Raw genomic sequence first — 14,784 nt, 5'->3', positions numbered from 1 at the left:
ACCTACCTGGTGATGCCTAACCCCACTCCTGCCCACCCACCATACAAACTACTTGTCTGACACCTACTCCCCCCCCCTCCAACTACCTGTTTGACAGTGCCTAACTGCCTGCCTCCCCCCTCCCCTGCCGCCAATCACACCACAAGAAGAAAAAACGTTCCCCCTCAGGCCAGGGTCAGAATGGGGATGATTATCACAGAAAATTTTTTTTAGAGGGCACTGGCCTGGGCAGAGAATTGAATTTGACAGCAGTAGCAGGCAGGCAGCAAAGTGTGAGTAACTCAGTGACAAGAAGGGAGAAGAGGTACAGAAACAAAATTTTTAAAAACCACCTTCTCCTCTGGCAACCTGGACCCGACCTCCTCTATCCTCCTGTCTCCTCAGTCCTACACCTCCTCCACAGCAGCAAGCAGCTATAGGTGGCATCTCCGACTCCCAGCCCCCAGAGTGTCCGACTCCTCCAGCCAGGACAGCCAGCCAGCCACTCGTAGCCGCAGCTCCAGGCCCCCAGCCCCCCCAGCACAGAAAGCTGAAGAGTGAGACAGCTCACTCCGACGACACCTCAGGCACAGCAGCACAGGGGAGGACTGTGTCCGACTCCTCCAGCCAGCCACTCGTAGCCACAGCTCCAGGCCCCCAGCCCCCCCAGCACAGAAAGCTGAAGAGTGAGACAGCTCACTCCGATGACACCGCAGGCACAGCAGCATATTGCGGGCGGCAATGGCTCCAGGCGGGGGGCGGAGTCAAGCAGGGTCAACCCACCTGGCCGGAGAGGACCTAAGCTATTTGTGTCCTTGTGCCGCTCACATCCACCGCAGGAGCAGCCACGCACAAGGGCACACCACGGCCGGCCGCCTCAGCCCCTTCTTTAATTGGATACTTCAACTTGCTGGGAAATATCGCGCGAGGTTGCGATCCCCACTGCGAACCTGTCACCTGTGGTATGTCTGAGGCCGCTGCGTATAGCAGTGGCCAGCCCTAATTACTTAAGATTCGGGCAGCCCGGGGGGCAATTGCCCCCCGTCCCCCTGGGCCAGTCCTCCCCTGGCCCCCTCCCCCCCGAACACTCTATACATAACAATTGATACAGTGCACTAGAACTTGCTAAGGAGAGCCACAGTGTCAGACAGGTGTAACCAGGGGATGGGAACAGTTTGCCAGTGATTGCTACTATTCAAAGCATCTTTAGAAGTGATTTTTACCAGCACAGGACCAATAAATAACTAATGCTGTGGTTAAGGGATGGCTCCTCAGGGCCCTGGTGTGGTTGCAACCTCTGCACCCCCTATTGCTACGCCACTGGGCCCACAACAGGTCTTTTCCTATTTTTCTGTGATACCAAAGGTACTGATGGTCTCCTGCTGCTAAAGCGTAAGTTGTTGTGTGTTGGAACACACTTTGTGATGCACCTGTATTGAATTTAGCTGTAGTTTGTCATGTTGTTGCCCTTCTGTTGCTGCAGACTATGTATGCTACTTGCCTTTCACCTCTCTCGTTCATCAGCCATTTTTGGACCAGAATAGTCCTTATAACTTGATGTTTTTTTCAACTGCCACTCTCTAAACACCCAATATACTGTTGAGTGAGAAAATCCTAAAAGAGTTGTCGTTTCAGAGATGCTAACACCACCTCTCCAAGCCCCCCCCCCCCCCCCCCCCCCCCCCGCAATCATCCCTCGTTCAAAGTCACTTAAGGAGGAACTGTAACCAGGGATTGAACTTCATTCCAATCAGTAGCTGATACCCCTTTCCCACAAGAAATCTTGACTTTTTCTCAAACGGATCATCAGGGGGTTCTGTGTGGTTGATATTGTGGTGAAACCCCTCCCACAGTGTGCTGTCAGCGCCTAGGTACTAACATCACACTGTGGGAGCCTTGTTGCATTGTGGGAAAATGCCAAAAAAGCAGCATCTCCTTCCACAGACATCACCTGCCAGCAGTAAAGATGTCTCCTGTGATGAATTGTAGAATGTAAATCAGGGAGAGGAAATATTTTACAATGGGAAAACACTGACTAAATCATTTATAAATAATTATTGTAAAAATTAAGCACTTTTTTTCATTATGTTATTTTCACTGCAGTTCCTCTTTTAACCACTTCAGGATTCTGCGTACGCTTAAGTACACCCCTGAATCCTGAAGCGGTTTCCATGGAAACGTTCCATGTCAGTTCACGGAGGGTGTCTCCGTGAACACCCTGCTAGCCTCCGATCGCAGCTCGCAGGGTAAATGTAAACACGCGGGGAAGATCTTCCCCGCTGTTTACATACATACGGCAGCGCCGTAAAGGAGATCTGCGATCCCCGGCCTCTGATTGGCCGGGGATCGCCGGCATCTGATAGGCTGAAGCCCATCTGAGGCGGCACAGGACGGATTTCCGTCCTGCGCAGCCCATAATGGAGAGGGGAGGGAGGGAAGGAGGCAGAGGGAGGAATAGCGCTGCGGAGGGGGGCTTTGAGGAGCCCCCCCCCGCTAGGCACAGCAGCGCAGCGGCAATCAGACCCCCCCCCAGCAGGACATCCCCCTAGTGGGGAAAAAAGGGAGGGAAGTCTGATCGCCCTGCCTGCTATCTGATCTGTGCTGCGGGCTGAAGAGCCCCCGCAGCACAGATCATCCAAAGGACTAAAAACCCGGAAGTGGTTAAATCTTTCGTTTTACCCATTTTGACATTAACTTTCCTGGTAGCTACGTCATCCGAAACTGAGCGTTCCTTATATAAGCAACTCTGCGTTGTTACGTCACTCTAAGTCAATGTTGGACTGGTTTACTTTTAGGCAGGGAACATACTTGACTGTTTTCATATGCGTTTTCTGCACAGAAAAACTGAGAACTCAAGTTAATCAATGGGCTAGTTCACACTTAATGTGTTTTTCGCACGCAGAAAGAAAACTGACATTCTGCATGTTGACGCTGCACATTGTCAATTTTTTCTATCAATTACATCAGCTGCTGTGAAACAACGCAGAAAAACACGCACAGAAAACTGAAAGACAAGTGTGTTCCCCGCCTCAAATAAGGGGTGTCTCTAATTTTTGACCACTGGGTGTAATTGAATATGTCCTGCACACTGCCATGGAACATAAAAGTACTACTTTATTATTATGTTTTTATTGTACCTCAAATCACCCAAGTATTCCCAGGTTATTGAGAGCAGTAGTTGAGGCTTCTACAAATAGATGTAATGGACTGATATGGAGGGAATACAGGAACTTGTGCAGCGAATTCTAAGCAGTAGAATTTCCCCCAGCTAAAAGCTATGATTGGCACACTGTATCTGTATTTATAAGCTCGCTTCTCATCAGACATCAGGAGGCAGCCAAGTGTAGCACATCAGTTCTGAAGGTCCACAAATACCTTCCAGCTCACATATATGCTGAGGGGCAGGGAGAGCTATAGGCGAGGAGTTTGATAGACAATCTTAGGATGCCCCTTCAACTGCTGCCGTATGCTTCAAGGTATCAGCCCAGACTAAAGCAGCAGCAGCACTACAGCCATGAATAGGATAACATAAGTCCAGGAATCAATCAGACCACTGTTACTATAGCTATGACAAGTAAATCTCCCATAATAAGTGCAGCCACCATCCATGCCTCCCATAACAAGTGCAGCCACGCCACCATCCACCCCTCCCATAACAAGTGCAACCACCATCCACACTCCCCATATAAGTGAAGCAACCATCCATCCCTCCCACAACAAGTGCAGCCACCATCCATCCCTCCCATGACAAGTGCAGCCACCATCTAACCTTCCCACAAGCAGTGCAACCACTATTCAACCCTCCCATAACCAGTGCAGCCACCATCCACCCCCTACATAACAAGTGCAGTCACCATCCACCCCTTCCATAACCAGTGCAGCCACCATCCACCCCTCCCAAATCAAGTGCAGACACCATCCACCCTCCCCATATAAATGTAGCCACCATCCAGCCCTCCTATAAACAAGTGCAGCCACCATCCACCCCTCCCATAACAAGTGCGGCCACCATTCACCCCTCCCATAACAAGTGCAGCCGCCATCCATCCCTCCCATAACAAGTGCAGCCACCATCCACCCCTCCCATAACCAGTGCAGCCACCATCCACCCCTCCCATAACAAGTGCAGCCACCATCCACCCCTCCCATAACAAGTGCAGCCACCATCCACCCCTCCCATAACAAGTGCAGCCACCATCCACCCCTCCCATAACAAGTGCAGCCACCATCAATCCCTCCCATAACAAGTGCAGCCACCATCAATCCCTCCCATAACAAGTGCAACCACCATCCACCCCTCCCATAACAAGTGCGGCCACCATCGACCCTCCCATAACAAGTGCGGCCACCATCCATCCCTCCCATAACATGTGCAGCCACCATCCACCCCTCCCATAACATGTGCAGCCACCATCCACCCCTCCCTTAACAAGTGCAGCCACCATCCACCCCTCCCTTAACAAGTGCAGCCACCATCCATCCCTCCCAGAACATGTGCAGCCACCATCCACCCCTCCCATAACAAGTGCAGCCACCATCCATCCCTCCCATAACATGTGCAGCCACCATCCACCCCTCCAATAACATGTGCAGCCACCATCCACCCCTCCCATAACAAGTGCAGCCACCATCCATCCCTCCCATAGCATGTGCAGCCACCATCCACCCCTCCCATAACATGTGCAGCCACCATCCACCCCTCCCATAACATGTGAAGCCACCATCCACCCCTCCCATAACAAGTGCAGCCACCATCCATCCCTCCCATAACAAGTGCAGCCACCATCCACCCCTCCCATAACATGTGCAGCCACCATCCACCCCTCCCATAACATGTGAAGCCACCATCCACCCCTCCCATAACAAGTGCAGCCACCATCCATCCCTCCCATAACATGTGCAGCCACCATCCACCCCTCCCATAACATGTGAAGCCACCATCCATCCCTCCCATAACAAGTGCAGCCACCATCCATCCCTCTCATTGAAAGTGTAGACACAATCTAACCCTCCCATAACATGTGCAGCCACCATCCACCCCTCCCATAACATGTGCAGCCACCATCCACCCCTCCCATAACATGTGCAGCCACCATCCACCCCTCCCATAACATGTGCAGCCACCATCCACCCCTCCCATAACAAGTGCAGCCACCATCCATCCCTCCCATAACAAGTGCAGCCACCATCCATCCCTCTCATTGAAAGTGTAGACACAATCTAATCATCCCATAACAAGTGTAGCCACCATCCACCCCTCCCATGAAGAGTTTGGACTTTATCTCCCATAACTATTAATATTTAGCAGATACTGATTGGTTATTTAGTCTATCCCCTTACACAAATAAATATTACACCAGATTAATGAAGAAATCATGTCTAATACTAATCACGTCACTATTGCCTTTATACTACTCTGTCCTGCATACATCAAAAAGCGTGCCCGGGTGTTTGAGCATCTAGAAAAGCCAATATTACTTAGCATATGAGTACATTTACCAATATTCTACTGTTACAGTGGAAAAAAAGGACTAAGCTTAACCCCCCCCCCCCCAAGGCTAACCGGAACCACCACCCCCTACAGCTAACTTTAACCCACTTCCCATGGCTAACCTGATCCATCACCCCCCCTAAGGGCCACTGCTAACCCTAACCACCACACCTCCCTCCACCGCCAATAGATGAAAAAAATGGAAAATGTAAATTTTCGGGTGCCATTGCAGATGTCCATTAAAATATCGGTAATTAAGGGACATCTGGGCACCCACGGAGCCTGATAAATAGTATTTTGCATGGGCATCCCTGACCCTTGATATTTATCATAATTGGAAAAATTGGGAGACCAAAAACCATATCCTCAATGGTGCGCCACAACACCAATAATATAACCATATAAGGATATATCATAAAAAAGTATTTTTGAAGAGACAAAGAAGTTTTAAGATGATCCTTAAATTTTAATGTGTCAAAAAGTTATTTTGTAAAAACAGAGTTCACAAATCTTCAAGCGAATTCATCTTTGCAAACAACATCCCATTATCAAGTACAAATGACTCATGTTGAAATATGCAATTGTGTAAAAAGGCGACAACGTCGAGTTGCTTCGGAGTAACCTTCTTCAGGCCTTCACAAAAAATTGGAACGGGTACCATATGGACAAAATCAAGCCAGGAAACACCACTTAGACTACCACTTAGACTACCATTGGACACAGCACACAGGCAAGATGCACCAGGAGAAAGTGGTGATATTTATTAGGCACTGCAGGTGCCCAAATTTCCCCTCTTCACAGGGCGCCCCTCTTCACAGATATTTCGATGGGCGCCCTTCTTCACAGATATTTCGATGGGCGCCCAAATTTCCTGCTTCCACCTGTACTGCATGCAGGGCTATGGAGTCAGAGTTGGAATCGGAGTCGAGGAGTCGATGCAATTTTCGGTACCTGGAGTCGGTGGTTTCATAAACTGAGGAGTCGGATGATTTTTGTACTAAATTGTAGTTCTGGTAAGTATTAGACTAAGGAGTCGGAGTTGAGGAGTCTGAGTCGGAGTAATTTTGGGTACCTGGAGTCAGAGTTGGAGTTGGTGGTTTCATAGACTGAGGAGTTGGATGATTTTTTTACCGACTCCACAGCCCTACCTGCATGTGGCCGCCCTGGGCTTCTCCCTTGCTGGTTTGTTTAAAGAACAGACATGCGTGATCAGTATTTCGATCAATTATTAGTCAAGGGTGTCTGAGCTTTTAATGATATTTTATGTTTATATGGAGTCTAACATCTAATCTGTCTATGTCTTATAGTTTATGGCCCACTTAATAATATTCTCTGTGTTTGTTTAATCACTGTGTCATATCAATTACCCAACAGTACTTCATCTTACTAAATAAGGTCATTATTCACTAGAAGATTTAAATATTCATGGAATTGCTTTCAATTCATACTTAAACAAAACAAATAGATCAAAGTTCATTATTACATCAGTAGGCATATCTGATTAAAACTGAACTGATCTTCAGGCAAACAGCTATACTCAAATTTAAGTGGCACCCACTGCAAATGTAACACAGTCTACCACCAGCAGTATCTTATGCTTGGGCCCTGCCTTTAACAACTGTTCTTCCTTCCTCTGAGAATTGGCTTCCCAAGGACAACATAGGTTTCCTTTTACCCTAGTCTCCATTTAGAAATAATAATATATATATTTAATATAATATATTATATACATTTAAATATAATATATTTATATATAATCATAATATATTTTTTATGTATTCTTCTGATGTGCAAATTGTTCTTTTTCCTGAAAGCATATTTTAGTTACATTATTAAGGTTAGCCTAACCGTCGTACCTGTGTAAGGTGTTGAGGTAATTTGCCCTACATGATATTTAGGCAACATATCGCCCCAAACAACATATAATAACAAAAAAAAACCACAGCGTTCCCCCAGATACCATAATATTATACCAGGCAATTTATTCCCATAAACAACATCATTAGAGTTTTCCCTTAAGTAACATAATTAGGTAGCATGTTCCCTCAAATAACATAATCAGGTAGCATGTTACCCCTAAAACAACACTATTAGGCAGATTATTCCCCTAGGTAACATAATTAGAAAGCATGACTCCCAAATAACATGAGTAGGTAGAGTACTTCAATCCCAAAGATAATAATGCAGTATGGACCCTCAGATATTACAATCAGGCTGTCAGCACCCTCAAATAATATAATTAGGCAGGAAGTCCCCACAAACAACATTATAAGGCTGTGTGTCCCCCCCACCCCAATAATCCAATTACAGCCCAGCAAGCTCATGGTGAATCAGAATTCTAATGCTAGGAATACACAGCTCGATTCTGAGCTGATTAGATAAATAATTTCCCACATGTCCCCCTGAATTACTTCACCCTTCCGAGTTGCTACAACTCGAAGGGGGAATAGTAATTAACGCCGCCTGGAATTTGTGTGGCAGCAGGGTGAGATGTTATTTGCCTAACCCTGCACCAAAATGATGGGCGACGAAATGCCATGTATGCAAGTGGGAATGCTAAGCCAAAAAGCCTAAATCAAAGAAGAGAACCTGTCTCAGCATAGATATTAGATGTAAATGCTGCATGTTTCCCTCTTACTCCCCACCCCTCTATAAAGGTATAAATGTGAACGAAAAAATACAAATGCCCTCAGGATCGAAAGAAGATAAAATCCAGATTACGTTATTGGCACATCCAACAGACAGGCTGGTAGCTGACGTGCTTCAAAAACATGAGTCCTTAGTCATATCTCCGAGCTATCACTAAGGACCTGTATGTCTGAAACGCGTCAGCTACAGGGCCGAGGCAGAGGCAAGAGAGGCTCCAGCCTCAGGGCGCAGTGTAGGAGGGGGCATACAACTCACTCAGCTAACATTCCCCTATTGTGTTTGAAGCAGAGAGAAATAAGAAAAGGGGATTCATGGCAGTGACTGCAAGCCAGATAACTAGAGATTAAGGTGTTGGGGGCCCTGAGTGTGTGACGGCTGGGGTGGGAGGGATGGAGGGGCGCACTTTGGTGTCTCAGCCTTGGGTGCTGGAGGACCTTGTCCCGGCTCTGGTCAGCTATCAGTCTGTCTATTGGATGTGTCAATAATGTAATCTGGATTTTATCTTCATACAGTCCTGCTGGCATTTTTCTTATTCTGTGCTGCTGCCCCATGGCAGTATTGCCCGGCACCGCCTATATGTAAAGGGGGTATGTAGCGGACTGCTTGTTCAGTTGATATGAATGTGAATGCTGAGCTATTTGTGCTTGCATCATTTCCCCAGCACAAGGCCATGAGAGCGGTTAGAGTACACCTGCATGTCTAATGCCTATGGTAGAAATACTCTGTGGTTGGTTGGTTATTTGTTTGACATTTGAAACGTACATCATGTATGAATCAAAGTTAATTAAAACAATGCAGTGATCTCAACGTCCCTGTAGAAGTCGGTAAACTAATAATCTCAAAATCATTAGATTAAGAGGACCAATTACTGTGCTGAGTTCTGTACACAGGAGTTCATCAGGCTTAAGGTATCCATACGGAAAAGCTTCTGTTTGTTCCATGGGGACTGATCAGAGTCGCAGACAATCATTCTCACCGTTCCTGCATAGTGTATATCAGACAAACTCTGCACAGGACAACTGACCTGTAATGCTGCTCTGTCAACAGACAACCGTAGGAATCACCCATCAGTTTTCTAACCCTTCTAGTCAACATTAAGCAGCACCCAGCTGCTTAAAGTGTACCCGAGGCGACATGTAACATGATGAGATAAATATGTGTATGTACAGTATGAAACATTAATAACCAGGCTGTTTTATTTGTTTTATTTTGCTGCCCGAAAGAGTTAATTTCTAGGCATGCAAGTGACAGCTTCTGTCTTGTCAGTAACGTGCTGGAAACATAGTAAACATCACTGGTAAGCAAATTACAGATATAAAGGTTTTCCTGGCAGAATACAACTTCTGAGGGCAGGGAGAGAAAAAATACATGAACTATTGACCTTTCTCTAAGTCTGGGACACTTAATAGGCTGCCACTGATTAAAGACAGACAGTAAAACATTCAACCGTCTTTAAAAATGGGATACTTATAAAGTCATTTTTAGGAGTAAGGATAAATATAATTGTTTATCTCATCGGTTTATTTACACATCGGGGTCACTTTAGGTAGATGCAAAATTTGTCAGATCCACTTGGATTATGCGCTGTACCATGGCTGGCCATAACTAGTACAGTTTGGCTGCCAATGCAAGCAGTGGCATAGCTTAGGAGCATTGGGCCCCAGTGCGAGTTTTGCATTGGGACCCTCAAGCACTCTATACATAACAATTGGTATGCAGCACCTAAACTTGCCAAGGACATCTGCAGTGTCAGAGAGCTGTGGGCTGGGGAGGAGAACAGTCTATTATTGGTTGCAACTAATCAAAGCACCTATAGAGGTAATCAGTATAAGAGTAGCCCTAATAAAGAGCTAATAAAGCAGTTGAAGGAGGGACCTGGTGTGGTCGCTAACGCTGCATCCCCTATTGCTACGCCACTGAATGCAAGCATCTACCACAGCTCAATAGCTGGAGCATGTGTTTGAAATACTAAATCTGTTACAGAAGGTCCATCGTCTTTTACTAAATGTGTTTAAAGTAGACAGTTGTGATTAGTTGGTGAGTATTGGAGAGTAGAAATGTTTTTGTGATCTCTTACAAGAGATTTGCCTACCTGTGGGCAAACGTAAGAGGGTGTTGAAATCCGTGGTAAGAGAAGGGGGACATGTACAGAAACCTTAAATACCACCTTATCGTAAAGTAAGTAAAAGCAATACAGATTTCCAACATGTCTGGTGGTTTTTTCCCCAAGATGTCAACCACGGATGTCTATAGCTACCAGCAGCTGTTCAGTTTCAGCTATCGTCCAATGCATCTGACAGTCAACCACAGTGGATGACTGCTATCTCAAACATAAGGATGGCTCGTGGCTAGCACTCTGGCCTTGCAACGCTAGAGTTCAAAAGCTCTCGGCTAAGACACTATCTGCATGTAGTTTGTATGTTCAACCTAGGTTTGTGTGGGCTACCTCTGGGCAGTTCAGTTTCCTCCAATATTCCACAAACATATTGTTAAGTTAAATGGTTCCCTTCAAAATTAGCCTTAAGCATCTTACACACATGAAACCATTTGCAATTTGAGGCTCCATCTCAGCTGAAAATCGAATGTGTCTTCAGCTGTCTTCCAATGACATTTGGTCATCCAGCAAGCCACATTTCTAAAATGACCTAAATGCCACATTGCTAAAAAACAACCGTTGAGCAAGGAAAAACACATGCATTGCTCTCCTACTTACCTCATTGGATACTGCTTGCTCATGTGCTACCGATTATCCCTCCTCCCCTCTCCATTTAACAGTACATGGTCCTCAGTTATAGCCAAGCAGCTCGTACAGCTGTCATGTCCTTGACTGATGTTTTAACAATCAAGCAATCATTGTTCAGGGCAACATCTCTTGCAAAGGTGTACGGACCTTTATACTGTTGTAGGGATATTAGACTATGATTATTGCAAGGACTAGACTGTGAGCTCCTCTGAGGACTGTTAATGATGTGGCTATATATTCTGTAAAGTAATGGGGGAGTAATCAGTGCTGTATAAATACACAACAAGAAGATTTAATAATAATCTATGTGCACCTGTGATATTCATCCTCTGTGGGCAAAGGGAACTATTAATGACACATTAAGGGTAGGAACACATGTGCAGAATATGCAGAATCGCCTATGTGTTTTCCACTATGTGCTATGGAAAATGCATATGCGACTCTGCCTAGTGTGTTGCTACCCTAAATCCCAGCAATAGCCTCATATGCTAGAATTGCACAATGATTGTGAAAAGCACTTGTTATTAATTGTGAAAGGTATATGCGTACATGTAAAATAAAAATTGTGTAAAATTTTAAAAAATACTTAAGCCACATAAAATTTACAAACGATTAATTAACTCAAGGTAGAATTCTGAAGCACATTATTCTTAATTAAAAGGCAGAAGCCTTCAGTACAGCATGAAAGACCAGACTATACTGAATGGCGTTTGAAACTATGTGCTGCTTCTGATAGAATTGCTAGTGGCACAAGATCTGCATGGCATGCTGAGACTTGTAGTTCCGCAAGTGTCAGAGTGATGTTTGTATGAAACAAAAAGCATTTACATTCAGACGGATGGATGAATAGATGGGTAAAAGAACACAATGAATGAATACGGTAACTAACATGAATGAAAGAACATCTGCTAACCAAGGCCCCTCCCCCTTATCACACCCTTCCCACCTGTTACTCCTCTGAGCTGGGCTCATTTACCTGAGATTCATATCTCCATTCACCAGCAGTGACATGATGTTGGAGAGGTTCCCCCCAGGACAGCAGCCACACAGCAGCACAGCAATAGCAGCAACTTCATTGAGCGAGAAGATCAGAGCCAACAGGAAAGCCACAAAGGGCATGAGGACAAACTGACAGATGAGGGCTAGGAGGGCCCCAATGGGTCTTCGTAAATGTTCCCCTAACTGACTGATCTCCACTGTGCAGCCCAGACCCAGCATGGTGACACACAGAGCCACCCCAACAAACACACTCAGGAAATGGTTCAATGGGCTATCCCAAAAAGGAGCAGAAGTGGCTAATTGTTCAGGCAAAGCTCTCTGAAGCATTTGTGCCAGGCTGCTGGCTTCAGTGCTGTCATCCCTGGGGATATCAGTAGTAACCATTTCCATAGATGAGCTTTCTGTTAAGTTGTCCACAAAGTTCCAGAGTGTAGATGACGAGTTAGATAAATCCTCTGAGCTGATACTTGAGTTTTCCATTCTTGCAGCTGTGGTCAGCCTTTCACCCTTATTTCTGAATGAAGTAGTACCAGCAAAGAAAAGGAGGAGGAGGAGGTAGGCTGTCCCTATCTCATCCTCAAGCAGCACACAGACAGTAATCTGGCCAGGCACAACCTCACTGTTCTCTATCACATCTCATGCAGCCATCCACCTCACCCTCCTCACCACACCCCCAGTTCAGCATCACACTGACACACTGAATGGTCTATTCCAGCAACTGTGCTGCTCTCACTAGCTACCCATCCTCTCAGCAAGATAGTAACTGGAGTACTCACCCTAATTTAGTTATACAGATGATTGCTTGGTGATACTAGTAATTATGCAACAAGTCAAATGCTTTTATTACAATCCGATATACAGCAAAGCAACATTTTTTTTCTAATACAATTCTGCCAGTAAGCTTTTTCAGTGCTTTGGATACTTTGACAATTCACTGGGTTTCACAATTCAGTGTCTGGTATTGACAGGGAAACTCTGGTGACCCTAATCATGGATGCTGGGGATCCCCAAATAACATATTTAACCTGTACAAAGTGATATTAATTACCTCTGCATTCCATTTGATGTTACAAATCGTTTATTTTTTTTCTGGTTTTTTTTAATGAAAAAAAGTGATCATTTGCTAATAATGTTAAGGCTTAGTTCACATTATAAATCGCCAATGCAATCACAGGCGCTTTTGTAAGTGCTTTTTCCCAGTGCTTTCTAAGCGATTTCCAATTTTTAGAAGCACTTTTCTAAGCACTTTTGTTAGGGGATTTAAGATTTTCAAGTGCTTAGCTATTTTCCTATATCTTACATTGAAACGCAAACGCTCAGGAAATGGTGCAGGACCCGAGTTTGCGATTGGAAAGAAAGCTCATTGCTCATGTGAGAACACTCACATTGAGAAACATTGATCAGGCGCTTTTAAAAATTGCCAGCACTTTTCAACATTGAAAAGCGGTCATAGTGTGAACAAGCTCTAAGACAGCTCTGCAAATGCTAAAACAGAAATGTTTTTGTTTGTTTTTTTATCTTATTTGTTTAACCACTTAATGACAAGCTGACTTATAAAAACGTCCTGCTAGAGCCTCTTAATGGTTCCAGGATGTTTTCATAAGTCAGGCCTGGTGCACACAGAGCGGTTTTTGTAGCGTTTTCCAAACCGCTTCCGCCTATGAAAACGCTTGGCTAATGTATTTTAATGGGCTGGTGCACACCGGCGGTTTCAGGTTTTTAGCAAACCGCAAACGTGGGTCCTGCAGCACTTTTGCGGTTTGCAGAAGAGTTTCTGCCTCAATGTAAAGTATAGGAAAAGCTCAAACCGCTCTGGAAAACGCTACATCAGGGTGGTTTTCCAGGCGTTTTTGTTACAGAAGCTGTTAAGTAACAGCTTTTACTGTTACAATATGTGTAATCTGCTACACAAAAACGCTCCAAAAAACGTTAGGCATGTTAAGAAAACGTCTCTAAACATGCCTAGAATCGCTCTGAAATCTGCTCCAAAAACCTCTAGCGTTTCGAGGATCTGCTAGCGGTTTTGGTGTGCACTGGGACTCAGACAGTGCTGCTGCCACTGTGCACGTGCGCAGCCCCGCGCGTGCACGTGCATTCCCGTGCATGTGAAAATAGTGGGGAAGAAAAAACCACCCTAGAAAAAATACTCCTTTATTTCCAAATACTATATTGTCACCATACTTTGTACTAGGGACATAATTAAAATGTTGTGATAACCAGGACAAATAGGCAGATAAAATGTGTGGGTTTTATGCACAGTAGCAGTGTTTATATTAAAACTATAGCGGATGAAATTGAAGAAATAGTGTATTTTTTAATTTCTTCCTTGTTTTTCCCTTTAAAATGCATAGAAAATAAAATAATTACTGAAAACAAATATCAACCCCAAAAAGCCCAATTGGTGGTGAAAAAAAACAAGATATAGATCATTTCATTGTGATCAGTAGTGATTAAGCTATTGGCAAATGAAAGGGATGAGCACTGAAAGGTGAAAATCGCTCTTGTCCGTTAGGGTAAAAACCCCTTTGGGGTGAAGTGGTAATTATATGTTCATTTTGAATTTGATGTCCGCACCACAGTTCATAAAAGTTGTGATCAGAGCAGGATCATCCACCAGGCAATCTAAGCAGGTGCCTGGGGCCTAGGGGGTATCTCGGGCCCATCTGACAACTTCTCTGAGCTCTCTCCTCTTCAGATGACCTAAAGGGAGAGCCAAATCTACTACGTTGCCAAGGGCCCCTTTACATCTTAATCCATCTCTGGATAGGAGCATGTGGTCTTTGATGCTGAAAATGTCGGAACTGAATAGATGAATTGTTGTAGTTTTCAAAGTGAACGGTTGTTTCATTCTTGCCTGATGTAGGATTTCAGCTGTTGGACCCTTTCTATTAAGAAGTCATGCTTCTGTAATACGGGCATAATG

The 14,784-nt window shown here is 44.9% G+C and overlaps 1 protein-coding gene across 1 annotated transcript in view; it reads right to left on the bottom strand.

Moving 5' to 3' along the window:
* Positions 1-12,452, bottom strand: part of SLC10A4 (solute carrier family 10 member 4) — a 41,259-nt gene extending 28,807 nt beyond the window's left edge. The window contains exon 1 of the mRNA XM_068268311.1: positions 11,839-12,452. Within this exon, the coding sequence (XP_068124412.1) occupies positions 11,839-12,341 (503 nt within the window). The 5' untranslated portion in view covers positions 12,342-12,452. The remainder of the gene's footprint in view (positions 1-11,838) is intronic.
* Positions 12,453-14,784: the final 2,332 nt, after the last annotated feature.

Source organism: Hyperolius riggenbachi, chromosome 1, assembly GCF_040937935.1.
Source record: "Hyperolius riggenbachi isolate aHypRig1 chromosome 1, aHypRig1.pri, whole genome shotgun sequence".
In the NCBI taxonomy this organism is placed as follows: domain Eukaryota; kingdom Metazoa; phylum Chordata; class Amphibia; order Anura; family Hyperoliidae; genus Hyperolius; species Hyperolius riggenbachi.
Note: the sequence above shows the minus strand (reverse complement) of the source record. Positions and strands in the feature narration are given on the sequence as shown.